The sequence below is a fragment of the Capricornis sumatraensis genome, chromosome 10, assembly GCF_032405125.1.
Source record: "Capricornis sumatraensis isolate serow.1 chromosome 10, serow.2, whole genome shotgun sequence".
In the NCBI taxonomy this organism is placed as follows: Eukaryota; Metazoa; Chordata; class Mammalia; order Artiodactyla; family Bovidae; genus Capricornis; species Capricornis sumatraensis.
Window position 1 is genome coordinate 1,980,320 of NC_091078.1, and position 27,677 is coordinate 2,007,996.

General features: G+C 53.5%; 1 protein-coding gene across 1 annotated transcript in view; it reads right to left on the minus strand.

Annotated features, from left to right (window-relative positions):
• The window catches only part of CHAT (choline O-acetyltransferase), a 48,483-nt gene that overhangs the window by 6,262 nt on the left and 14,544 nt on the right, over positions 1-27,677 (minus strand). The window contains exons 7-12 of the mRNA XM_068983071.1: positions 26,276-26,453; positions 9,677-9,846; positions 7,160-7,260; positions 5,873-6,001; positions 3,126-3,248; positions 94-238 (exon numbers count right to left, since the gene is read on the minus strand). Of these exons, the coding sequence (XP_068839172.1) occupies positions 94-238; positions 3,126-3,248; positions 5,873-6,001; positions 7,160-7,260; positions 9,677-9,846; positions 26,276-26,453 (846 nt within the window). The remainder of the gene's footprint in view (positions 1-93; positions 239-3,125; positions 3,249-5,872; positions 6,002-7,159; positions 7,261-9,676; positions 9,847-26,275; positions 26,454-27,677) is intronic.

The window sequence follows — 27,677 nt, forward strand, 5'->3', positions numbered from 1 at the left end:
GCCAAAGGAGCTGGGTGTCCCGGGGCTGAGCCACAGGCGGCCCACAGCTGCCCCACTGACCTCCCTGAAACCCCTCAGGCCAGCAAGACTTACCGGCACGGCGGCTGTGTGGTGGTCAGCGATGGCTTTCACAAAATGCAGCGCCTCCGGCGTGGCCGATCGGATGTTGTCCACCCGTCCCTCGTGGAACCGGCGGATGGAGGCGCTCTCGTAGGTGGGCACGAGTTTCCCGTGGAGCCTGCACAGGATGAAGGGGGAACGGCAGACAGCACTGCCTTCTCAGGGAGCATAAATGCTGAAGGAAAAATAGCCTTGCCGGCCTTGATTTTTACAGTCCTGCCTTCACTCGGCACAGTCTTTCATTTTAATGCTAATAGAATTCTGGAGGAGATTCCCCAAAGATGAATGTTGGGGAGCCTCCGATATGAAGAGCTGAGCACACCTTCCTGCGAGGGTGATACTGTGTGGATATAAAATATAAGGAAGACATGACTGGTAGCTGTTGTTTTTTTTTTTTAAAGTCCCAGTCTGGTGGGAAACCTAGAATTTTCTGCAAGACCCAACGAGTGAGTGATTAATAGCACAGCATGGGATAATTCATCATTCCCACTCTTGAGGGAATCCTGCTTTATTTAAAAGCAATTCAAGCATGACCTATGGATCGAGGCAAGGAGGGGGCCTTAGTGGCCATGGGTGCCGGCTGCTGCACAGGCCTGCCGTCCAGGGGCAGCGCTGCTTCCAAAGTGACCCATGGGCACCAGGGCTGCGTCTCTCCTTCCTCACATCTGTGACTGCTGGCCTCACCAGCCAGGGCGAGTCTCTTCCTCAGACATGTGAACTGAGCAAGCACCCTTAGGCTTGTGCACCAGGCTGGCAAACACCTTTCCCACCAGTCCGTGAAGCTGTTGGTGTTAAGGGGTCAGGGAGGGGAAAGACACAGAACTCGGAGAGGGGCAGTGACCGCCCGAGGTCACACCGCATGTTGTGGCCTTGTATCTTGGCCTCCTCCAGGCAAGTCTCCCTCGCCCTGGGTGAGTTCAGGAGCGGGGCATCGAGAGTCTGATTGGGTACAGTGCTTGACACTGTACGACTTGCCAAGAAAATGGCATTTCCTGCACTCATGTCTCATTTTCCCTCAAGACTCTGGCAGGGAGCTCATCTCCTGTATCTCTACAGCCCCTCGGAGCAAACACCACGCTGAGCACAAAAGTAGACGCCATCACTGACTGGTAGCTAATCAGCCCCAATTTAGGCCGCTTCCAGGTTTCTGCTGAACCTAGAAGCAGATTAAAAAATTTTTTTTCTTATAGTTGAAACTCCGAAGCATTCATTCCATAGGCAGCAGGTGGTATTTTGCCTATTCAATGAGCCTGGGAGCCTCTGGCCTCATCGATTCCTGGCCATGTCCAGTGACAACAAAGCTCCCTGGAGGGTAGAAGAAGGGGGCTCTGTCCCCATCCCCTCTGGGACTTGGATCAGAAGCTCTGAAGTGCCTGAGCACCAGGGCAGCAGTGTCCCCAGCTGCGGCATGAGCAGGGCACTGACCTCACGGCCCACTTCAGCCACATGCCATCTGAGTATCAGAACGGCGTTGACTGCAGTTCCAGAGGCTGGGTCCTTCCACAGCCCAGTGCCAGCGAGGTCTACACATCCTGGTGGTGAGCACAGTCCTCGTGTGGGGTGACGTCAACCTGACCGATGACATTCAGAGTGGCTGCACTCCCTTCCCCGTGAGTCACACCCCCTGCGGGGCACACTGGAGTCTGGGATGCCACGCACTCATTAGTGATACCTCCATGCCAGGGCCTTCTCCAAGTTGCTTTATGCCTCTCCTGATTGGAGACCAAGAGCAGGTTCTGGTGGGGCTGTGGCGCCATTTACTATACAGCACCTGTGCTGGTTTATGAACGGCTGCTTCTGGAATGCTGGGACCAACAGGAGCCAGCCCTGTCTCGAGGAAGATCTATTTTGCATTATTTTTCGCCTCTCATAAAAGGCCAGTTTGGCTCCCTACCCTGCCTTCAACTCTTACTCCCAACTCTGCATCTCTTCCCCAGGACACAGCTACTACTTAAGGGATTTTTATAAACCACACACAGACCATGCCACCCCAGGCTAAAACCCCTGCAGTGTCTTCTCAGGGCTCTGACAGTCCCTGGTGCCTACTCTGTCCCAGGCACACAAGATAACCGAGAACATCACGCCTGGGGGAGACAGTTTAGAAAACAAAGTCAGCAAATCCATGAACAAGGGCGCTGACATGCGTAACAACTGCCACGAATGAAAAAAGAACACAGCGTGCTGTGAGAGAGCTGGTGGCAAGAGGCCTCTGAGGGCTGGCGCCCGAGCCGAGACCTGAGCTGTAGGAAGGAGCTGGTGTGTGAAGCGTGGCGGCGACAGGCGGGTAGGCAGAGGCACTGGCACAGAGCAAAGGTCTGGAGGTGGGAGAGAGCTTGGGGGCAGGGCCCCGGGAAGGCTCGTTCACAGAGACCCTTTCTAAGCCTGGACTTTGTTCTAAGCATGATGCGAAACCACTGGGAGAGTTCGAGGTGGTAGGTGATGGAATCTGATTTGGATATTTCAAAGTTCATGCTTCATGAAGACAGGATTATTGGGGACAAGAGCAGAAGCAGAGGCCTGCAAAGGCAGCCTGCAGTTGACCAAACGTCGGATGGCGGGGGCGTGGAGGTGGAGGGCAGAGGATGGGGGGAACTGCTGTGGGGTGCGGGGAATGAGCGACGGGAACCAGTTAAGCCCCAGATGTCTGACTTGACCCACCAGGGCGTGGGCAGGGATGCTAGTTCCATCTCCTTGTCAAGACCAGGAAAACTGGGTGGAACAGGCCACAGCTCCAGCGTCCCAGCTGGGCTGGCTGAGATCAGGAGGGGACCACCTGATGTTCTCGCCACCTGCCTGGCCTCCGTCAGCTCTGTGTCCCTCCACCCCCATGAACTCTGCGCCCCTGGGCCATTGCTTGCCAGCTTTAGGTGACAGGGTCCTTCCGTGCAGCCTGCCCTGGTCATAACCCCATCCTCTAGGCTCACAGAGAGTTATCCTTCCCGCCAAGATGCTTCTAGACCCAAGAGTAGCTCATCAGTCAGTCCCCCTGGGCAGGCTGTGCTTACCTGTAGAAGGCCAGCTGGAGGGCCACCTGAATAAAGGCATCAGGGCTGCATTTCTGCTGCTTAATGAATGTTTTCCCGTAGTCATCAAACTTATAAACGGTGAAGTCGAGATTCTTTACTATTCTGTGGAAGAAAAAGGAAAGCAGCTTTCACTGCATGCAAAGCAGAATGCACTCACCACAGAGTCTAATGAAGTTTCTCGAGCCTGATCCATGTCAAAGCAGTAAGGTGTCCAGGACACAGTCAGAGACAGGCCTTGGTGTATGGAAGTGGCAGAGGGCATGCTGACCAGGGGGACTCTGAACTGAGGGCGAGGCTTGGCTGGATAGGGCAGTGGTTTTGTACTGGGGGTGGGGGAGGTGGGCCTGGCTGCAGGGAGGGACACAGAAGTACAAGGGTCATTTGCAAGGGCAAGGAGAACACAGCCTACAGAGTCCTAGAAATTCATTGCCCCCAGAAGCAGGCCTCACAGAGGTCATGCATTTTGACCTGTTTGTGAAGTGTGTCCAGCATCCCCATGGACTCTTTGGGCCTCTTGGCCATCTTGCCAGACCTGCCAACCCCCCATGTTCAGGGAAAAGCCTGCTTCTCTGATGGCTGCAATCAGGATCTCTCACTGAGACTCATCCCCGTTGTGCTATGGGAAGAAAAGCTTGGGGCCTGGTGGCTGGTGACAGTCACCACAGCTGAAGCTGCTCATCCGGGCTTTGTTGGTGACTGAAAATCCATTTTACCCAGAAATTGATGCTGAGCCTCCTGTGATATGCCCAGACCTTTGCTGTCCACAAATCACTGTCAAGTAGAAGGAAGGCTCCCTGAGTCCACACTGAGACAGACCTTCAGCACTGCTCTCCCCACGCCCTTCCCCTCACTACACTGACCAGTTTCTTGCATAATGAGTTTGGGGTCCGGGCTGACGGCTTGCAGGGGCAACATGTAGCAAGGTCCCCATCTCTGGCCACCAGCCGTGCGTGTGTGTGTGTGCGTGCGTGTGTGTGTGTGTGCAGAGCCCTGGGTGGGCAGCCCTGACCCCTGCTCCCACCCTCCCTCAGGATTCGGTGTTCCTTGCCTGCCTTGCCTTGAATTATTCCTCCGGTCATGCGAGCTCAGCTCTTGGTTGGTCCATGCCAGGTTCTGAGGACCCAGCAGGACTCGGAGAGGGCCCAGTTCTCATGGGAACTCACCCTTCACTGTCCCTGGACAGGCTGAGCCCACAGTCACCCCAGCCACCTGGAAAGCTTCTTGGCCAAGCCCTGGCCCCTCAGACCCTACCTACCTTCCGTGGCAGCTCAGGACCCCACGGCTTCTGCTTCCCCACCCACAGGCCTCACTTGGCTCTTCCAGTCCTCTAGAAAGGAAAGCTGGGTGCTTGGGACCACATGCCAGCTGCCTGAAGCCCTGAAATAAGCCAACTCTTTCTTCTGCCCAGGGCTCACCAGCCCACCAACTCACCTTCACATCCCAAGAGCAGCCCCATGGGGCTGAGATACAACCACTTACAGATGAACACCCGAGGCCTCTCTCCTTCCCCCTGGAAAGTCCATCAATACCTCCAGCAGCTTGCAGTGGGCTCAGCCTCCCCATCCCTCGGCGTCTGAGCCCAGCCACGCTCTGTCTCGCTCACCCGCGCCATCCTCAGTGTCCTCACTGGTTCCCTGAAACCCCAGGCCCTAAATCCTCCAGGGGTCCCTCACCGCCGCAGCACAGCTTCCAGTCCCCGTAATGTAAGGACATGGAGCTCTCTGCAACGTGCCCCCAGCTTCCCTTTATTGCCCCAGCTCTGGTCATTCTCTCACTTGCTGGCCTCCAAACAACCTGACCTTATGAACCTGTCTCTTTCCCAGCTGCTGGCACCACGAGCTCCTAGCTATCCTTCAAGGCCCATTTCTGCAAAGCCCTCGCTCTACCTCCTGGCAGAACCCAGCTCCAGCGTCCTCTGTGGGTTCAGCACCAGATACCTGTCTCTGGTTTGGGCGCTTATTGCTCCTGACATTTTTGCTTTGGGGATCCAGTTCCTCCACCAAAGTATGGAGGGTGGGACGCGTGGCACCTTGATTTCTGCATCCCCAGAGCCCTCTCGGTCAGAGGCCTGGAGCACACCGGAGCTCTGCACGTGTATGAATGAGTGAGAGAGTGGAGCACACCGGAGCTCTGCACGTGTATGAATGAGTGAGAGAGTGAGTGAGTGCACCCCTGCTCATTTACCGAAAGAGGGAACAAACAGCCAAAGTCCCGTCTAGCTGCCAGACCATGACTCCCAGCACGCCTTGCGACCGCCAGCAAGGGCTCATAACCCCCCGGGACCTCCTGCTGGGCCCCGTTAGGGCTCCTCTTGGGGGAGAAAAAGGCCCCTTGTCAAGCTGCAGTGTAAATTCAAGCAAATGGAAATCTCCTGGATTCAAATGACTTATTCAAACCAGTTGGCAATAACTCCCCTCCCCCGGAAGCTGGAGATGATTTCCCCGCCTTGACTCAGCTCAGTCAGGTGAAACCTGTGGAAAAAAATAGATGCACGTTTGCATTTTATGGAAATGAAGGATATTCGGCAAGGTCGTTTCCCGAGAGGTCCAACTCCCCTTTAGTTTGACTGCGTCTCCATGAGGGCGGTGGGCGGAGGCGGACGAGGGGAGGCAGAGGAGCCGGGGTCTTTGGAAGCTTCTAGGGCACCTTGGCAGCTGGTGGGGTGGGGGAGTGGTATGGTGATCCCCCCTGGAGCATCACCCCCAAAGACCCGGCATTCTCCTTACTGTTGAAGTTTCTCTGCTGAGGAGGATAAGAGGCCTTGAATTTCCGGGGAGCATTTCCACCTCAGCCTTCTGGGTGCCGGGAGCTCGCTGACCGAGTCAGCTCGGACCATCTTCTTGCTGGCCTTCACCCTGCGGGATAATGGGGTGACCTCCTGCGGCCCTGCAAGCTGGGGGGCTGTGGGCAGCTCATTTCTTTGCCCTGCAGTCATGTTAGCTGTTGGAGTTTGGTGTGCCCACCAAACCACGACACAGGTGAAAGGGCTGAAGCTCTGAGAGGACACCTCAATTAGTGAGCGGTCGGGCCAGGATTCCATCCAGTTCCACCTGACTGCAAAGCCCGGGATTTCTGTTCATGTTCTCCTGTTTGACCACGCTACACCAGAAACTCTTAAAACCAAACAAACAAAACACTTGGGGACAAATGGAACAAGCAATTTGTGTTTTTCCGTCGATGAGGGCTAGTTTGGGTTTTCAGTGATCCTAAAGAGTCCCTTTAGGGAAGCCCAGGCGGCGCTAGTGGTAAAGAACCTGCCTGTCAACACAGGAGACGTGAGAGTCTCAGTTTCAATCCCTGAGTGGGAAAGATCCCTGGAGGAGGACATGGCAACCCACTCCAGTATTCTTGCCTGGAGAATCTCATGGACAGAGGAGCCTGGTGGGCTACAGTCCATGGGATCACAAGAGTCGGACACGACTGAAGTCATGCTAAGTCATGACTTAGCATGCACGCACAGAGTCCCTAAATCATGGAAGAGATTCAGAACTTATAGATTCAGGGAGAAGATTCTAGGAGGGGAGAATGAGCAAAATCATGAACGGAGGAAGGGACCCAGTGTGTCCCAGGGACAGAGAAGTACTCAGTCTGGCGACCTTGGAAGGTAGGGAGAGAGACCCAGGCTGAGGGGAGAGAAACAGGTGCAGCTCCCCGCTGCGCTGGGTCAATAGTGGGCCCACACCTGACTCCGGACAAGCAATAGACATCGACCTAGGCTTCCCTGGACCAGAGCAAATGTTCCCTTAGAGCTGAGAATTCTTGGCCAAACGCTGCCCTGACTGTGCTAAACTTGTTGCCCAGTCTGCCCCTTCCGTCTAAGCTCGGAAAAGCATATGATGTTTCATTCAAGCTGGTTTTCAAATTCGCCTCTTCCTAGGACATGTGCCAGACTAATGCAGCCCCTCAGTGGCCACCTACATTTTTCCTGGCCTAGCTTGGCCACTGCTGGGCAGTCTGGCTTTGCATCCCGTGGCTGCTCAGCGGCTCAGGAGGGGCCCTGCCCCCAGACTCACATGTGCTTGAGCAGATGCTCCGTGCACTGCACCAAGACGATGCCATCGAAAGGGGAGTGTTCACACACCACGCCACAGGTGCCATCTCGGCCCACCACGAACTGCAACAGCAGAGAGAGTGAGCAGGCCTCTGGGTCAACACTCCACATCAGCCGTTTGGCTCCAGGCCAGGACCCCTGTATCCCTCCCACCTCCCCCACCTCTCAGGGAGACCTTTTCTCCAGGAACACCAAAGCACATCATCTCCTGAAAAGAACACAGTCGCCATGGTCTGAGAATAGAGGAGCCTCAAGACAGCGCTAAACTGTGTGGCCTCCTCCCAGAAATGCCCTGGGTGATGAAGGCAGAGCCCACAGCTGCTGGCTCAGGTAGCCCAGCGATCCCTAAGAGCTCAGCCGAGGCTGTGCGTGCTCTCCTCAGGTCCCGGGCCAGCCCCTTCGGCTCCTGTTAGCCCTGCTTCCCCTTCCCGGCGCACATCAGGGCCACCGCCCGGCTCTGCTTTGTGTGGCTGGCCACCCCTGATATTATCCCCAGGACCTAGTGTCCACCCCAGGGCAGGTGCTTAACGACTTCTCTAAATGAGTAATGAAGGATGATGACCCAATTTGGGTGGCATGCAGATTCCCAGGGAGAAATAAAACATCTCATGATAGGAGTGAAAGAAAGGTGTGTCAGGGATGGCCCACCCACTGCTCCCTGGGCTTCAAGTCAGGATCCCTGATTCCAGCTCTGTGGTTACCGCCTTCCAGCCGGGAGAGCTTTGACAAGGCGCATCAACGCTCTGGCTTCAGTCTGCGCTCATTTGAAATGGATCCAATAAGGCTCAGTTCACGGGATCAATACAAGGATTAGAGAGACGGTCTATGTAAGGCCCATGGGAACTATAAAGGTTACTCATGGTCTTTCTAACTATACAAAGGCTGGATTTAGCTGACTTCGGAAATGGAGATGCTCGGTGTGTACAAAGGTCCTAGCAGGAAATCACGAAAAGAATGAGATCTTGATTCTAAAAGCATAACCTGAATACAGTCAAGCTGCCTTGAAGTCCACCTCAGCACAGCATTACACTCCAGAGGTACTAACCCATCATCCATAAGCAAAAAACCAACAAGCCAACAAATACACAAGCTCTTGAAATCTGCCCGAGACCTTCCGGGGAACTGTGGCAAGGCACACCTCTGAGCCGACTCCCAGCCGCCCCCAGTCTCACAGTATGCCAGCTCCCAGAATCATTACTCCTTTTCTTCAAACAAGCACACTTCCCACAGAGTTTTTCTCCAGGCCCATCCATGCAGGCTCTCTTCTCTTTCTCCCCGATGCCCTCTGCCTTTCTGTCCTGAGACTTGCTCTCAGACCTTTCCATTCAGGTTCACGGAGCTTGTTGGCCTTCTCCAGCTCCCCTGAGAATCTGTCTTGCCTGCAAAAAAGAGCCCGGAAGTGGGCTCACATAAGGCAGGAGGGGAGGGCACGCCCACTCACACATTAGTGCTTTCCTGTTCCTGTCACTAAAAATAAGGGTGGAAAACAGTGCCTTTTAAAAACCACTACCAAAGCTTACTGTGTTTCAGGCCCTGTACATCCATTATAGCATTTCATTCCCACAGCTGCTCCATGAAAGATTGCAAGCCATTAACACCACTGGTGGAGGCTAAATAGCCAACACAGCAGGGAGAGAACTCATCAGAAATAGCAGAATCAATATGCAAACCAATAAAAGGGATAACCTGCAGAATGTAGGGAACAGAGAGAGAGAAAAACGAGGCCGTCTAGAGAAGCTTACCAGAGGGAGCTAAACCAAAACCAGAGCGACGCTAAACCACAACATAAACATGGTCGGTACCACTTAATACAGCTACTGTGAGAGCGTTGGAGCTTTACAAACAAGGTTCAACTCAGGATCTGCGCGCTGGAGAAAAAGGATGGGGGGTGGGAACGAACGGCCCGAACTTCATCCCCATCTGTGTGAGCACTGTCCTCTAGGCCACCGTGAATGTCTTATTTCTGGGCTGATGTCATGTGAATGAGACACCTGTGAATGGCTTTGCCTCATTTTATGACTCTTCTTCTGTGGAGATGCTGGCTGCCGTACTCCTCGGGGATGAAGGGAGGTGTGTTGAAATGTCGGGGCCAGGGAGATGGAAATCAGAAACACTGTTGTCTTCGGGCATCGGACGTGACTCTTGATGAATGCGTTGAGGATTTGTTTGAAGGGAGTCCCCGGCATGCCCCCACCTGACAGTGTGGGATGGAAAATGGGGAATGAGCCCCAGGTCTAACCCAGAGGCCCCCTGGGCTGAGCACAGGCTGCGGGAAAGTCAGCGAGTTAGCACTAGGTTTGGCCACTTGCTCCTGAGAAGAGTTGTGGCCAGTCCAGGGGCCAACACGAATAGCATGTCTCCTTGGTTCCCCTGGCCCCATATGCAGCATCCTGGGTGGGCGACAGAGGCCGCTGAGTGAGCATGCTGGACGTGAGCACGAGGTGGCTCAGGCCACTGGCCGTGCCATGGGCAGGCTTACCTGCAGGGACTTGTCGTACCAGCGGTTGGCCCCGTTCTTGCTGCAGCCCCCGCCGTGGAGGAGCTGGAGTGCCCGGTTGGTGTCACTGAGCTCCATGCCTCCAGGGGCGTCCAGGCACACCAGGCAGAGGCAGCGCTCGATCATATCCAGAGAGTCCCGGTTGGTGGAGTCTGCAGGGTGGGCCAGCACAGCCTGACTTAGCACCTGCCCAGCCCTCGGCCTGGGGTCCCTTCTGCAGAACCCATACCATAGGCAGATACACATATGGAGACCCAGACCTTGAGCCAATCCTGAACCCCCTCCCCTGTACTCCAGGGGGTGGGCTGGTAAGTCCAGGTTGCTGTCCTGAGCTTCACCCCCTGGGGGTGGCACACCCCCAAGATCCTGTAAGAGTCCCGCCCTCCAACTGTAGCCAGTTCCGCCCCAAGATGTGCAGTTACTAGTCCTGCCCGCCAAGATGAAGGGGGTGGTATGGGGTCGTCCCCAGACGCATTAGACTCTCAGGCCAGAGGAGCCCCAATTCCCCCATCCAGTGGCCCCCTTAGAGGAGCCCCAATTCTCCCATCCAGTGGCCCCCTTAGAGGAGCCCCAATTCCCCCATCCAGGGGCCTCCTTAGGGGAGTCCCAATTCCCCCATCCAGTGCCCCCTTAGAGGAGCCCCAATTCTCCCATCCAGGGGCCCCCTTAGAGGAGCCCCAATTCCCCCATCCAGGGGCCCCCTTAGAGGAGCCCCAATTCCCCCATCCAGTGCCCCCCTTAGAGGAGCCCCAATTCCCCCATCCAGTGCCCCCTTAGAGGAGCCCCAATTCCCCCATCCAGGGGCCCCCTTAGGGGAGCCCCAATTGCCCCATCCAGGGGCCCCCTTAGGGGAGTCCCAATTCCCCCATCCAGGGGCCCCCTTAGGGGAGTCCCAATTCCCCCATCCAGGGGCCCCCTTAGAGGAGCCCCAATTCTCCCATCCAGTGCCCCCTTAGAGGAGCCCCAATTCCCCCATCCAGGGGCCTCCTTAGAGGAGCCCCAATTCCCCCATCCAGTGCCCCCTTAGAGGAGCCCCAATTCCCCCATCCAGGGGCCCCCTTACTCACATCTGCCAGCCACATCTGGCACATAGGCAAGTTCATTTGTCCTGAATTGTGATTTTCAAACATCAGTTGCCACAAAGTTTTAATTAGTCAATTTCACATGAAAATTGGAAGTAAGGAAGTGAGGGTGTTGCTCTCCCAGGTCACCCCTCACCCCAGCTGTTGCTTCTATGCGGAGGGCAGGTGGAAGGGCCAGTCTGCCCCTGAATCTGTAGCCAGATGAGCTGCTGGGGCAGTTTCGGGCATGCAGAGTTCATCAGGACAAGCGGACTGAAGGTCACGGAGTTGTACCAAAGGCATGCCACTGAGAGAGCCTGACTTCTCCACGGGGGACAGTGGGCATGGAGTTCCCTCCAAAGTAGAGCCGGGCCAGCCAGAGGGGCTGCCCCAGGCAGCTTCCTCTCCTGAGCGGAAGGAGGTTTGAAAAGCCTGCCCGGTGGGCCTCACTATGGCCACAGGTGCCGTGACTGTGGGGCCAGACACCTTTTCTCCCAACCAGGAGTCTTTCCTGTGACTGCGTTATTTCTGCGCCACCCCACACAGGTGCTGGGGCGTCAGGACCCGACGGTGAGGCCTGCCATCGTGCAGGCATCCTGCTCTCTGGGCCAGATGGGGTGCAGGGTTACACCCCTCCCCCAGTCCCAGTGTGTTCCAGGCACGAGAAGATGCGTGCGTGTTATTTGAGGCAAAGGAGCATTATATGGCATATTGCAATACCCACACCCACTTCAGTCATAGCACACCTGGTCTGCAGCTTGGCACATAGATGAGCGGGGCTAAAGCTACATTTCCCAGCTTCCCTCACAGCTGGGGAAATCATGTCTCAGCTCTGCCAACAAAAATCTAGAAACACCATCTGACAGCATTCAAGAAACCTCCTCAAATACAGCGAGCACATTCTCCTTGCTCTTTTTTCCACCTTCCTCGGTCCTGCTGCCTGGATCACAGGTGTGGTGGCCAGAGGCCTAGCCCCCACTCTGGGCCAGGAGGATGCAAGCCACACCCTCGGAGCGCGATGGAAGAATTCCAACCATCTATCAGCTCTGGAGGGCTAGTATATACGCGAGAGATGGAGAGAGAGAAACCTCTGTTTTCTTAAGATATTTTGGATTTGGGGTCACATGTGACCAATTCTAATACTAATCTTATACCGTGTAGTGATGCTGAATTCGCATCCTCACACTGCAGGGGTGAGCTGGAGTTGAGAAGCTGTGCCCTTGGTGCCACAGTCTTCCCATTTATTTAACTGTTGTGTCTGCAGATATTTAAGGTCCCGTCCAGGATGTTATTCTCTGTGTCAGATAGAAACATTCTGGGGGCTGAAGAGCCTTCGGAGAAGGCAGTTGGTTGAGTCAGCTCCCAGCTCCCTCCTGCCCTAGCATGCAGGCAGACCTCTGGGCGGCCCCGGTTCTGGCCCTGGCCCTCCTGCGCTCCCCGACTCTGAGCCCGGTATGCAGCCCTCTGCTTCTGCAGCCACTTGCTCCTCTCCACTCAGGCTCTCCCCCTTCCCTTTGGAAACCCAGGGACTAAGTCTGAACTCCTCTTTTCAGAGCCTACCCCCATCCCACCCCAGCCCCCAGGTCTGGAGCCTTCTTTCTCTCCAGAGCCTTAAGCTAAGAAATATACCCATCGTGTGTCACAGTTATCTGGAAAATGCCTTCCTGAAGCCCAGGGAACGGGTAGGAGCAGCTGTGACTTCCACGCCCTGAGGCTCAGATCTCCCCGCAGCCTTCGTTCACCAGCCGGGTCCTGCCCGTGGGTTGAGCCGGGCATGGCAGCACCTTCCCCAGTCAGGGGGCAGCTGAACCCACAGCTGGCATGCCCACTGTGGGCAGCTGGCGTGCCTCACAGCTGGTGAGGACCATGCCTGGGGCCTGCCCGTCCTTCCGTCTGTCCAGCTAAGGGCCTGGAGGGGCCATCGAGGAGGTCCTCTCTGCTCCTCCCTCCGCTCGGCCTCATCCCGGGCTCTCTCGGCTGCTCCCCGCTCCTGGCACAGGCAGCCTCGAGAGAGGAGACACTTGAGACCCTCCCCTGGGGCTCTCAGCACCTCCCCAGACGCTAAGGCCACTTGAGCAGCCCCTGCTCTGCCGGGGTGAGTTCACGAGAGGTGTCCACAGACGTCCTCCAGTGAAAGGACACTGTGGTCCTTATCATCGCCTTCCTCCCTCCTCTTGCACATCCTGGGGAAGGAGAAGCCTCTCAAGCTGGCCTTCCACTCTGGAACGAGGCTGGCCAGCAAGCCAGCCCCTTCTTGGGTCTTCCTCCCCTCCCACTCGTCTGGCACATGGGTTAGGGGAGCCCTCTGTGTTCAAGATTCTTCTTGATCCCTATGTGTCCAGAGTGACTCATCACCTTCCGCTTGGCCTCTCGGGCTTTCCTGCCTCCTCTGATCAGCTTGCAGGCTTTGGTCCCAGCCCTGGGGACTGAACACTCAGCGAGACTCCATTGCGGTGGCCAGTGGGTGCAGGGAGGAGGAAACTCCCGCTCCTCTTCCCTTGAGTGTGGCACAGTCACCGCTTCACCCTCTTCAACCTGAGCGAACTTCTACTACCCGCAAGGTAGACTCCAAACCTCTCAACACCGCCCTCTGGACTCCATGGCTCGCCCATGCCGCCCCACTGGGCCACCTCCTCGGAATCCTGGCATGGACCTCACAGGAGCACCTGCCGCTCCTGGATACCTGTGCACATCCATCCCCTCGGATCGTGCAGGCTGCCCCCTGGGTGGGAGCCCTTCTCCCTCTCTGCCTGTCAAAGCCCTACTCATCAAATGCTCCTGAGATCCCAAACCCTATCCAGTGTGGGCCCTGCATCCCGTGTGGGTGAGAGCAACCCAGAGGGCTCCTGCCCCGCCCCAATCGCCCCATCCCGGTAACATGCTGGCCCGGGCGCCTGCTCAGGGCAGACAAGGACCCTCTGCTTGCCAGACTGGCCTCACATAGAACCTGAGCCAGCGCCAGACCAGTCACCTCTACACCCACTGCCCCCCACCACACAGTGCGCGACCTTACAGTGTGGGGCCCTGTAGCTGCCCCAGACCCCAGCCACTGACCATCCAGCCCTAAAATCTTGGTCTGGCCGCCTCCTCTCAAGCTTTGAGCTCACAGAGAGCAGGGCCTGGTTCCCTGGCTTAGGTGGGCACAGGAAGTGTCTGTGTCTGGCAATGGACTTGAGTGTGCATGGACGGGTGGGGCTGAGATCTGTGGGCATAGCTCAGACGTCCAGGCCCTTTGGAAGACAGGAAACCACTACCTCTGGGGCAGGGAGTTTCACAGGATGAAAGGGGTGGAGGAGAGACGGAGACAGGAAAGGGATTCCTAACCTCTGCAAGACTCCCCACCCTGGCTGCTGCTGGAGCCCTTGCCAACAGCCATGGTGCCCGGCCCTGCACTATGTTACTCTGGGAGTCCTTGGGCGCAGGGGGGCTGGTGACTTCAGAGCATAGAGAGGCCTTGGCCAGGCCTGGGTCTGATTCAAAATAGGTGGAGAGGAAGGAAGGAACACATCAGGAAGGAAGTAACAGTGCTGGGAAAGGCTCTGAGGCTGGGCAGCAGACACCCAGGCTGGTGAGTGGAGCTTGCCAGCGATGCCTAGCTGCTTGGGGAGGGCCTGGGCCTGGGGACCACGGGCAGCCCCAATGCTATACACGTCGGCCTGGGTCTCAGTGAGCTCTGAGAGCCCAGGCTTGGTATCTGCCTATGAAACAGCCCCAAGGGCAGTGTGGAGTAGGCAGGCTTCAGCTCCCTGGGAAGCCCAAGGCAGGCCTGTCCAGCTCAGAGCCTGGGGAGCAGGCCTGATGCAGCCGCTGGGCAGAAGAGTGAGGGTTGGGCACCCTCCTTTTCAGCTGGGTGACTTGAGGCTGGTGGCATAAATGGACAGCTCCCTGGGCATCAGTGCCCCAGCCGCCTCCAGGCAAGACAGAGGGACCCCTGAGGAGGGGCTGAACCATCACCGCTGCATGCAGGTCGAGCAGGACCCCGGAGCTCAGCACCGCTCAACAGGAACCAGGTCCTGGCTCATTAAACAGAGTGAAATAGGAGCAGGACAGCAGAGCCAGGATGCCAGGTGGCCTTGCAAATGGACTCCCTGCATACGAGCAGCTGCTCGGTCAGACGCTGACAAGTTTATCGTGTAAGGCAGAAAATGAACTACATCCAAACTCATCCACCACGACTCTGGCCCCAGCGTAATGGAAACGTGGGGCGGTGGGCCGGAGGCGCACGCAGGAGCCGTTTGTCTTGTGGCATCCTCATCGAGCACAGGGAGGCTCGTTTAATGTGGTAAATCAATCTTCCTCAAGGAGCCCCTGCTTAATAGGTAGAAGCCAGAGTCGAGTGATAGGAGGAGCTCGCTCTGCCACCCACGCCTGGGGAATTGGCGACCTTGGTGATGCAGAAATTCCAGAGGCCAGGAGGCCTTAGAGGACCCTAGAGCTTCTACTAGAGGCTGAAAGTTCCCAGTCTGTGACTAAGGTGAGCGAAGAGAGAATGAACACAGCACCTCTGCCTTTGAAGGCCTGCAGACCTCTCAGGTGCTGATCCCCAAAACACCCACCTGGGCACACGCATACACACACACGCAGCCCTCTCTGGGACACTTGCCGTCTCTGATCTAGTCCCTGGGAAAAGGACGCATATCAGGCTTCTACTGCCCTGCCTCACATAGTCTGGGGAGGGGAGGCACTGGGTCCCTTGCAGATACTTAAGAGCTTCTAAATATTTGTCATGCACATCTGAGTATCTTTACTCCGCTGACAAAGGAATCATAGCCCCTTTTGGGAGGAAAATCGGTCATCCCACCTCTCAAATCCTTCTCTACTCTATGGCTCATGGTGATTTTTACACTCCCAGCCCCTAGAGGCTATGAGGATGCCAACAAGTATACATCCAAGCTATATTCTATCTCCAAGAAACTCACATCAAATATACGGATCTTGCAGACATCAAAAGGATATTAAGAGAATACTATGAACGTTACAGCGTCTGCCTGCAATGCGGGAGACCTGGGTTCGATCCCTGGGTTGGGAAGATCCCCTGGAGAAGGAAATGGCAACCCACTCCAGGATTCTTGCCTGGAGAATCCCATGGACGGAGGAGCCTGGTGGGCTACAGTCTACGGAGTCGCAAGAGTCAGACACGACTGAGCGACCTCTCAGACATAAATTCGACAGCTTGGATGAAATGCACTAACCACTTAAAAAGTATAAACTACCACAATGCATAAAATATGAAACAAATAATTTGGAGAGCCCCCTAATTATTAAGGAAATTAAATCTGTAAGTTTAAAGTTTCCCCTCCTCACTAAAATCTCCAGGCCCTGATGGTTTCACTAGAGAATTCTACCAAACATTTAGGGAAGAATTAACCCCAATCTACACAATTTCTTCCAGACAATATAAGAAAAGCAAACATTCCCCAGTTCATCTTAGGAACCCAGTGTTACCACGACACCAAAAGCAGATAAGACGGTACACCGCCCCGCCACCCATAACCACACACACACACCACACACACACACACACAACAACCCGCTACAGACAAGTAACCATCATTAATACAGAAACAAAGATAGCTAACAGTGGAGCAGCAAATAGAATTAAGCAACACGTGAAAAGTATATACTGCGACTAAGTGGGGCTCCTTCCGGGGACGCAAACCTGGTTCCGTATCTGAAAATCAACTGACGTAATCCACAGCATTAACACACTGTTGAAAAATCACATGGTTAGATCAATTGGTGAAGTACAAGTTACAAAGTTCAACATCTTATCACGATAAAATCTCAGAAAACTAGAAATAGAGTGGAACATCTTCAACTTCATGAAAAGACTCTACCCAAAACAAAAATGCATATAGCTAATATACGTAAGGGTGAAAAGATTGTGTGCCTTGCTCCGAAGATAAGGGACAAGAAAGGATACCCGTTCCCACCACCGCTGTTCAACTAGTACTGGAAGTTCTGGCCACACGAAAAGGCAAGAAAAGGGAATAAAAAAGAAATATATCAGTAAGAAAAAGCTGCCTATTTTCATATGACATGATCTGTCTGTGTAGAAAATCATAAGGAATCTACCCCCAGAAAACTCCACCTGGAACTAACAGATGAGCTGGAAGTTCACAGGCTATAAAATAAACATACAAAAACCCAACACCAGTGACAAAGATATGAACACCGAAAGAGAAAATGCAATGTCATTTAGATCATGCAAAACAAATGAAATTCTCCAGTGTAAATTTACCAAAGGCATGCAGGACTTATATAAAGAAACTGCAAACCACCTAATGCAAAAATCAAAGGTCTAAGTGAATGGAGACATGTGTCATGTTCATGCACGCGGAAACTCAGTGTAGTGAAGATGCCGATTCTCCCCAGGTTGGTACACAGGCTTAACCAGCTCCCATCAAAACCCCAGCAAGACTCTTCGTAGCTGTAGACAAGATTATTCTGAAATCTGTGTGAAAAGGCAAAGGAATAGCTAAACAGTTTTAAAAAAGAATAAAGTTGGAGGAATCAGTGTATCCGATTTAAAGACTCATCACATAGCCAAGAACGTGCAGTGTTGGCAGACAGATGAACACACGGATCAATGGCAGAGAACAGAAAACCCCAAAATAGACTAACACAGATATGCCCGGTTGACTTTGACAAAGGTGCAAAAGTGATTTAACGGAGGAAGGATGGCTTTTTCAGCAAATATTCCAGGGACATCTGTACATCCATAGGTACCCCTCCCTGAAACCCTTGGATAAAAATCTGACACCTTACAAAAAATTAGCACAAAATAGATTGTCAGCTTAAATGTACAATGTTATAAAACTTTTAGGAGAAATTCATCTTTGGGATATGAGGACTAGACATATAATTCTTAGGCTTGTTGCCAAATGTATGATCCAAAAAAGAAAAAAACTGATAAATTGGACTTCATCAAAACTAAAAACATTTCTTCAGTGAAACACCCTGTTAAGAAGATGAAAAGATAAGCTCAGATTGGGAGAAAATATAAAGCCACATATCCAATAAAAGGTTAATAAAGAATATATAAGCAGCTCTCAGAACTCACTGGTTAAAAAAAAAAATCCAAAACCCAAAACCTAAGCCCCAAACAATCCAATCAGAAAATGAGCAGAAGACGAGAAATATTTCCCCAAAGGTGAGACATGGAGGGAAGGGTAGCACATGAAAAAATATTCAACAGCACTAGTCATCAGAGAAATGTAAATTACAGCCTCAATAAGATCCCTGCACACGTATCAGAAGGCAATAATAAAAGTAAAAAATAATGACAATGAGGAGAAACTTTCCCATGCATTGCTGATGGGAAAGTAAAATGGTACAGTCACTCTTAAAAACACTTTAGCGGTTTCCTGTAAAACGAAGCATGCAAATATCATATGACCTAGCAATGTCATTCTTGAACATTTGAAACGAAAACTTATGATCACACAAAAACCTATGTATATATTCACAGTAGCTTTATTTGTAGTAGCCAAAAAGTAGAGACAACTCAGATGTCCCTCAATGGGTGGATGGTTACGTCACTTATGTTGAAACATTCAAATTGTGGAATACAGAATGAACTATTCACACATACAATAACCGGGATGGATCTCTTCAGAGTATTATACTGAGTAAAAAAGCCAGTCTCAGGAAGTCACACGCTGCATGATCCCATTTATATGACATTCTTGAAACAACATCATAGCAATGAAGGATGGGTTAGATACACTATAGCTAAGACCCAAACTGGGATTAGATACCCCACTATGCTTAGCCCTAAACATAAATAATTATAAAAACAAAATTATTCGCCAGAGTTGCTAGGGATTAAGGAGGGGTGGAGTTGGAGGGAAAGTGGGTATAGCCGTCAAGGGAACACCAGGGGTCCTTGTGGGGATGGAGATGTTCTCTATCTTGACTGCATCAGCGTCAGTGTCCTGGTTGTGATACTGTAATTTTGCAAGATGTTACCATTCCCTGCGGGGTAGGGCTGAACGGCACAAGCATGTTTATTCCATACAAGTGCATGCGCATCTAAAATTATCTCCAAAGTTTCATTTAATTTTTTTAAAAAAGAAGTCAGTAGCCAAGAACTGCTCTTCCCTCTGGGTTCCAGCTACCCTTCCCACAAAGACAGATTTAAAGAGCTATCACACTTTCAGGATTTCAGAATTAGGGGAGGGGTGGTAAGTGGCGAAAGACAGGAGATACAAAAAGACAAACCAACCAAAAACCCGCAACCTCTCAGCCGCCCTGAAACGGAACGTCACAGTGCTGCCCGTGAAATGGACAGTGAGGGCCAGAAAGAGGGCACACGGGGAGGAACGAGGGAGTGGAGGAGTCTGGAGTGTGTCCACGCAGGGCACGTGGCACCTGGGGAGCCGGGGGAGGCAAAAGAGCTCCCCAGAGTCAGCAAGAGTCAGGGCTCCACACCAGGACGATAGCCATTCAGTCTGAGGCCACGGGCCACTGTCACTGACTGCAAGAGCTGTGCCCATCCACACAAGTCCATTTTCAGCTCGCTGGATTTTTCAGGGTGGTTTTGGGCTTGGGAGAACATCCCCAGAGCGTTTCCCTGAATCTGGTAAGAGGTGTCCTGAGTGATCGCCCTCTGTGCAGCAGGCCTGGGAACCCCAGCTTTGGATCCCTTAGATGGCTGCCATCTCCCCATCCTGGCCTAAGGAGCCAGACTCAGAGCCTCAGCAAGGGGCCGGTCAAGCCCAGACCTCTCGCCCTGGACCACAGGCCTCTCCCTGTCTGATTGCTCTCAACCAGGAAAGCCTTCACGCTTCCACTGTGAGAGGGAGGGGTTGGCCCAAAGAAAGGAAACAGCATTCAGCCTCAAGAGCCAGGAGATATTTCTGGGGCAATTGAATCAGAGAGGCTGTTATTGCTAATGTGTAATTGGTTTTAAAATCAGCAGGCTTGCCTATCTCTGGATGACAATATTTAAAGAGCAAGATGCCCCATCCCGAGTGGGTCTTGTAAACCATGACCGAGGAGGCCCTCTGCAGACACAGCAACCTTCTGTCAGTTCCCTCCTTGGAAGCTGTGGCTCAGCTCTAATTGGCTGCTGGGAATAAATATTTACGGGACTGTGCAAACGGAGGCATCTGCTTCCAAAGTCTGTTCACAGGATCTCCACTGCACCCGGGCAGGCGAGCCAGCAGAGGGGCGGATCTCCTAGCTGGCGATCCTTTTCCTGCAAATTGACAAGTGCTGTAGTCTTCCAGACTCAGGGCTGGATGTTTAATTAAATTTCTAGACAGAATAACGGTGTTGGCTCCTCCTGGGTTCAGGAAGGCCATAGCTTCACTTTGGGTGGGGAGGGAGGTCGTGAGAGGATGCACACAGCCCTCCTGAGGCCCAAATCTCACCCGAGTGCCAGGCCCTGAAGATGTCAGGCTGGGGAGACAGACGTTCCCTGGTCACTCCCGGCTCCACCACCCTCCACCTAACCTGTGGGAGATACAGCCTCCTCTGCTCGTGGGTGTGCAAGTCCCACCTCACAGGCTGTTATGAAGACTTGCAGCAACAAGGGGCAAAAAGCACCCAGGACAGGGCCCAGCAATAAGGGGAACCTCCACACATGGTGGCTGCTAACATCTGAATAAGCGGGTTCCAACCTGGACTGTACCTGAGGGTCCTTTAATAATACGAATTCCTTAGCCTCATTCCAATGCCACTGGAAAATCACCAGGACCCAAGAACCTGGTTTGGTTTTTCTGATTTGTTTTTTTCTGATTTCTCTAGATGACCCTCATATGGTCAGCTAGCCCCAGCCACACTGACCCCAACCCACCTTGGTTTAGCCTCAAGTCTCACTTGGCACAGCAAGTCCTCGTGAACTATGAGATGCAGAGGGGTGAGGCCCCCAAATTCCCACAGGACTCCTAAGGGAGACCTTCCCTTCGGTTTTATCTTGTCTACTCTTGTCCTGATGATTCTGTTTATTCTAGTCTCCCCAGCAAGATGGCAAATCCCAGGGGCAGAGACAGTCCCCACAGGTCTTGCAGCCCTCCATGCCCCCAGGAGGCCCCTCAATGTGACCTGTGTCCCACTGGCAGCTCCTGGACCTCTGTGAGATCCACCCTCTCCATGTCCTGGCAGAGGGTCAGGCTGGGCAGCCTGGGAGCTTTCAGAGGGGGCCAAGCTGGTTGGGGGATCAGGGGCCATCACTGGAAGGAGAGTGGGCTGATGCAATCAACCGCCTCTGTGGGTCTCAGCTGACCCCGTGGAAATTCAAGGGGGAATTTTGTCTGAGCTCAGGCTTCCTGGTCTAGGCATCCACCAGGACAAGTGGAGCTCAGCTTGGCTGAAACTTTCTACTGCACAATGCCAGCCTGGACCCAGTGCCCATGGACACTGGTCTGGAACGGAGGTAGAGACCTTGGGACTTCAGCTGAGATACCCTGGAAAGCTCAACCCGTTTTCCAGTGTTAGTGGCGGTTCTCTCGAGAGCCAGAAAGACCCCAGCCTCACCACAGTCAGCAGCTGCTCCTGGAACCAGGAGAGAGAGGGGCCTAGAAGAGGTCAGCGCTCTGGGAGCGTCGTGCGCAACGATGGCCGCCCTCCCCAGCGGTCCCACCCCTGCTGCCCCAGTGCCCCTGGGTGGGCCTGGCCCTCCCCTGCTCTCTCTCCTCCTCCTGGGCTCTCCACAGTGCCTGACTGGCTCTCCCCTTGCCCTGTTAACCTTCTTTGAAAGTGTTCTGTTGACCTTTTGCCGCAACTGAAGGGTGCCCCCTCTGAGGGCCCACTTCCTTGCACCCCCTCCTAGAGGACTGTCATCTTCCCTCACACTCAGCCCAGCACCAGATGGCCAGGCGGCGTCCCCTCCCAGCTCCCAAATGACCCCCCTCCCGTCCGGCTCTCTCTGGGGAGCTGCAGCTGGTAGGCTTTCCTCTCCCCCCACGCATCCTCCTCCCTGTTGCTATGCTCCTCTGGCCTCCTCACAACGCCCGACCACCAGGGCCTGCCTGTAGCTCTTCCTCCCCGTCACCACTCTGGGCATCCTTTCGGTAGCTTGAACATCCCTGTGCGTGGCCTGGCTGGCATCCTCCTCTCTCGGCCGTTTGACCTTTCACCTTTGACAGTCAACCTCAGCACCTACTCCTACCACCACATCTGGAGGCATGTCCCTACCAGGACCCAGCCCCTCTGGAGCATCAGCTCAAGCTCCCCGTACCTTGACCACTCTGACTCCTGCTTCACACACTGTCACGACCCACTGCAGCACGTCTCACCGACATCCCCAAGACCCTTCAGCCCCGCTGCCTATTTCCACTCTCCACCATCCACCTCCATCTTTCACTTCCCTCCTGTGATGGGCTAAACTGTGTCCCCCCCCAAATCCCTAAGTTGAAGTCTAATCCCTGTCCCAGGGACTGTATTTGGAGACGGGGGTCTTTATACAGGTAATTAAAATGAGGTCACTGGGGTGGGACCTTAATCCAACATGACTGGTGTCCTTATAAGAAAAAGAGACGAGACACAGACATCCTTGTGCACAGAGGGAAGACAAATGCAAAGATACAGGGAGGAGACAGCCGTCCTGGTCAAGGAGAAAGGCCTCAGAAGAAACCCCTCTGTCGACACCTTGACCTTGGACTTCTAGGCTCTGAAAGTGGGAGAAGATAAGCGGCTGTTGTCTAAGCCCCACAAGGGTATAGCAGGGTGTTGTCGCAGCCTGAGCAGACTAATGCGCCGGCTTACTCAGTTCAGATTCCGGCATTCGACCGTTCCCCTCCACACCCGCCTTCTCTCCCTCAGTTACACTCACTGACCTTGGCTAGACGACGGGCTCCTGGTAGAGGAACCAGCAACCCACCTTCTCAGCAACCCACCTTCTCCTTGCCTGAACCTCAGCACCTCACCATTATGTGTGGGGGAGAGGGGGGGTTGCAAAATAATGGTATGGTTTCTTCTAAAGTGTCTGGCCCTCAAATATGAGCTCAACACAGTCCATGAACCTTAGCGAGTCTCCTGAGCAGGCTGTCTGTCTCACTTGCCATGAGGCTCTGTCACGCACTCTCTTCTGCCTCCAGAGCCCCGCTCACCACTGCTGGCCTGAGGCCAGGTTCGGCTTCCTTGTATCAGTCAAAGGCTCTGATTCTCTGTGCTCCACCTCCTTTTGCCTTTGCAAGAATCCCACCCCTCCATCCGTCTCCTCTCTCTTCACTAACAATTTCACTTGCTGGATCACTTCCAGGCACTTGCCTCTCCTACTGAAAACACTTCCCTTGACCCCCATCCTCTTCCAACCACTTCCGTTTTTCTGCTCCTTCTAGTACCAAAACGTCTGAAAAGAACCACCCACCCTTAGCTGCTTCTGCTCAGTGACCGTCTCGTTAACAGTTTCTTCCTGCTGTGGGATGGCCTCCACCACCGTACACCTTCCCCCGTGTCTAGTACTCTGGCCGGACTTTGGTGAAGGTCATGGCTGACTTAGGGTTGCCAAGCCCAGAGTCTCCTCTCTGCCCAGAGTTCTCAGCAGCATCCGACGTAGCTGGCGGCTCTCTCTCTTCCCTCTTGGACTCTGTGGCTCATCTCCGGCTTTCGTCCTGACTTCACGGCCTGCTCTTTCTCTGTTCCTTCTGGACCTTTTCCTACCTGACCTCCAAGGCCCCGTCTTCCGTTTCCAGATGATCTCATCAAGGTCCATGACTTTAACTATCACTTCTGTGCTGATGGCTCTCAAATTTATATCTCTGTACCGACCTCTCCCTTGAGCTCCAGACGCATAGATCTAACTTGACGTCTCTACTTAGATGGCCCGAGGCGTCGCATCCCTGATACACCAGGAGAGGACTTCTCCCTGCTGTATCGCTCCCCTCGGCTGCTTCTCATCTCAGTGAACGGTCCCACCACCTACTCAGTTGCTCACATCAAAAACCTAGGACTCCCCTGCGTCCACAAGCCCACTGTCTACGTCTGTTTCTCTACGCTTGCCCTGCAAATAGGCTCATCAGTACCGTTTTTCTAAGGGGAGGGTGGGACGAATTAGGAGAGTGCCACTGACGTACATAGGCTCTGATGTGAGGCAGAGAGCGAGCGGGGGCTGCTGCGCAGCACGGGGAGCTCAGCTCTGCTCTGCGATGGCCCAGGGGGCTGGGATGGAGAGGGTGGGAGGCAGGCTCAGAGAGCGCTGGCGCTACATATATACAGCCGACTCACTTTTGTTGTGCAGCAGAAACTAACATAATATTGTAAATTATACTCCAATAAAAGAAATACATTTCTAATAAATCTATTTTTAAAAAAGCTCATTCCTCTTTTCCTTGTTGCTGCTTCCACTTTGAAACTTCTCTAGACCCCACCCATGTCTTTCCATCTTTCCATCTTCACTCTCAACTCTAGCCCAAGCTGCCTTAATCTTTCACTTTGACACTCAGATCGTTTCCTAAGTGGTTTCCCCGTTTTCCTTCCGTGGGAAGGGGCGCTCCAGAGAGGAGAGCTCAGTGAAGGATCAGATTCCCGCTGCACATGACACAGCCAGTGCTAACTGGATTAATTAGGTTTCCAGAGCGAAGCTGTGTGTGCACTCGCCTCCTTTCTGTCATGCTTCCTCTAGAAGCAGCACTTCCATTCAGAAGCCAGATCAAGTGCCATCAACAAATTAATTCCGATTAGCGCACCCAGGCACTCAGACCCCAAGGCAGTCCTGGTCAGTCGTGCGGGGTGATGGCTTGGGCCTGGCCTGCTAATAAAGTGGGAAGCCTCCTGGAAGCAGAGGCAATTCTTCTGATGCCTGTCTCTGTCCCTGGAGGGGAGAAGAGTAGATGTGATTATACCATGGTCTCCTGAGGGAATTAACTCACTTTCAAATCATAAGTTATTAATTCTCCCATGTGGCCATTAGACTGGGAAGAAGAGGGTCACCTCTGGCATCTACCTGTGATCCACACAGCCTCCAATTCAAGACCATGCACTGGAAGGTGACCAAGAACTGAATGAAAGAAAATTAAGTGGTAAGTGGGAAATAGGGCTGGGGCCCAGTATCCTTACTGTCCTTCATTCCCTTATTTAACAAGCACGACTGGGGATTACCTGTGTTTGGGACAGCAGATTCAGAAGTTAAGCCAGGTAAGGCCCCTGTCCTCCTGGGTTTTACAGACTTGGGTGGCGGTGTGGGAAAGGGACAGGTAATCAGCATGAATCAAACAGACAGAAAACTGACTTCAGAGAGTAAGAAATGCAACCAAGATGAAAACCAGGACAAGGGGCAGAGTGTGCTGGGGAGAGGCGGGGTGCTCCAGGAGAGTCTGGGGTGGACACCTAAGCTGAGCTGGGGACAGTGCAAGGAGCCAGCCAGCCCTGGAAGAAGAGCTTTCTAGGGAGAAGGGTGTGCCTGCTGCTGGACAGTCAAGCCCCATCACCTTCTCATTCTCCCGGTACGTCCAGCACGGCCATCTTTGCCGGCCAGACTGCTCTCCTCACGGTACTGGGCAGGTCAGATATGGCCCTGCTGGGCGGCTAGCGTTGCCTGCAGTTGGTCTGCCTGCCTGGACACTGTCCCTGCCTCCTGTCCCTCTCACTCATGTCACAGGGTTCCTACCTCTTCCCTCAAAGCCTTTCAAAAGCCTCCCAATTAGAAGGGCTCCCTCCCCTCTCTGAAGTCCTGGAGCATTTATCTGGTTGCTACTGGCTCTGCTGCCTTACATGGGGAGATACTGCATTACTAGGTACTTGAATCCATCCCCGATTCCTATCGAGGGGGCTGCTCAAGGCCAAGGGCTCCATCCTTTTTGTTCCTTACACACTCCAGGCCTAGCCCAGGTCCTCAGCTTACAGACACTCAAGAACTCTGAATGGTCACCTGGCTGGAATGAAAGCCCAAGGGGCAGATAAAGGCTCAAAGAAGTCCCACTCTTCATCTGGGAATGTAGGCAAGAAAGCAAGACTCTCCACACAGTTCCTGAGAATAGGGCTTGCTTTGGGTTTGAAAAGTAGTTTCCAGAAGGACAATTTGAAAAACGTAAGGCTGTTGCTGGATTTCTTATGGGAAAGCCTAGAAACTTTCTTAAGAGCAGCAGCCAGAAGGATAAGAGCAGCTTGACGAGGAAGAATTTTGGGACCAAGAAATCGCGTGAAGGAGGCAGCCAAGCACCCTTCCAGAGGTGGGCCCATCCCAAACCCCTGCCTGACAGCCCTCCCAGCAGCTCAGATCCCGGAAATGAGCACCTCCCTTGCCCACCAGTAAAACATCACTGCTTCAGTGCAGCTGGCCTTCCTTCAACTCGAAACCTTGCCCCGCACCACGCTCCCAGACATCCTCGGATTCCAGGGCTAGTCAGCCTCACCCAGAAAGTCAGCATGCCGTCAGATGAATTACAAGGGTACAAAAGGTGCCTTCAGCTGACCGCAGGCCAACTGCAGGATATGCCACTGGGTCCTGGGCTGAAAGGAGGCCTGAGCTTCCCACGCTATGGCAAATGGGGATGAGGTACACCCCTGGAGGGAGGGAGGCCAATGGGTGTGAGGATGAGATGAGCATGGAGACGTGCTGGGTGCTGCTGCTGACCTTTCATGAGGACCGTCCTGGCCTCAGTCCACTCGCTCCTCCCGTCTGACGTCAGCAGGCCGATTGGAGGCAAGCGTTCATCCTCGTTGGAAGCCATTCTGACTATCTTTCTCAACTGAGTGAACAGATCCCCCTCACTGAGACGGCGGAAATTAATCACAACATCCAAGACAAAGAACTGTGGGGGAAACAGGTCAAAGACGTCACTCAGGGCGGCCCGCCCGAGACGTCAGGCCTTCCCCGAGCCTCTGCATGGGAGCAGCACGGGGGACACTCAGGCCCCTGGTTCCCAAGGTACTTGATGGTTCAGAAGAGCCACAGGGTGGGGACCAGCCCGACACTGTCTACTGCGCCGGACTCCAAGCTCTCCCAGATCAAAGAAGGCCAGATTAAACTTAACCAAAGAAAGTTTCTTTTCTGTAGTTCCTATTTGACGTAAAACCATTGTATTTGTGGGAAACGGAGAGGAAATTGATACATCTGCTTGCTGTTGGAGGGCTGTGTCAATCAACACTGAAAACGCGTGTGCCCTGTGATTCAGTAGCTGCTCCTGCTAATGCACACTTTAGTCTAAGGCTTAGAGAAACATATACTTGTGCTCCGGGAGACGCATAAAGGAATGCGCTGATCAACCTTGCTCGCCACAGAAAATTGGTAGAGAGACCCCACATGTTCTGCAGCAAGGGAATGGTTAAGCGAAACGTGCAGCGCCTGTCCAATGCATGTCTGCCCCGCAGTTGGAAGGAATGACCTAGCTCTGGATACAGCTACAGGGGTAGATTTCAAACACACTGGTGAGTGGAGGAAAAAATGGCAGCAAACAGCATGCAGAGAAAGATTAAAATGGAAGAACACCACACAAAATGCTCCATGCATGCATATGTCCCTATACACGTGTGCTCGGGTGAGCTCTGTAGGTGAGGCCTGTGAACTGGCACTCAGTAATTTCGCAGCTAGAGCCTCAGCATTGTAAAGGGTTCTACTCATAGTCCCAGGTCAAGATCCCTTCTCTGCTGACTGACGTGTGCCTGGCCCCATGCCCTGAACAGCATACAGGTGGTTTGGTTCAGAGCAGGAGTCTTGCCAGCATTTCTAGGAGGGATGGATACTATGGTGTGTGTGTGTGTGGCGGGGCGGGGGCCACTGGGATACTCTGGGTTTGACTTTTGAATGAAGGTGGAGAAAGCTTCTGTCCTGTGGCCAGCCAGGTGTCAAGTGGACTTCCAACCTGGGAACAGCCATCTTTTGATGGCAAACTTAGGGCTCCCAATTTAGACTGAAAATGTCAAATGAGCCTAAGAAGAAACCACTACAGAAAAAAATTCCAGGGGAGTCCCTGGGCGGGCATCAAAGTTGGGTTTTAATGAAAACAAATGGCTTTTCATCAGATGAAATATTCATG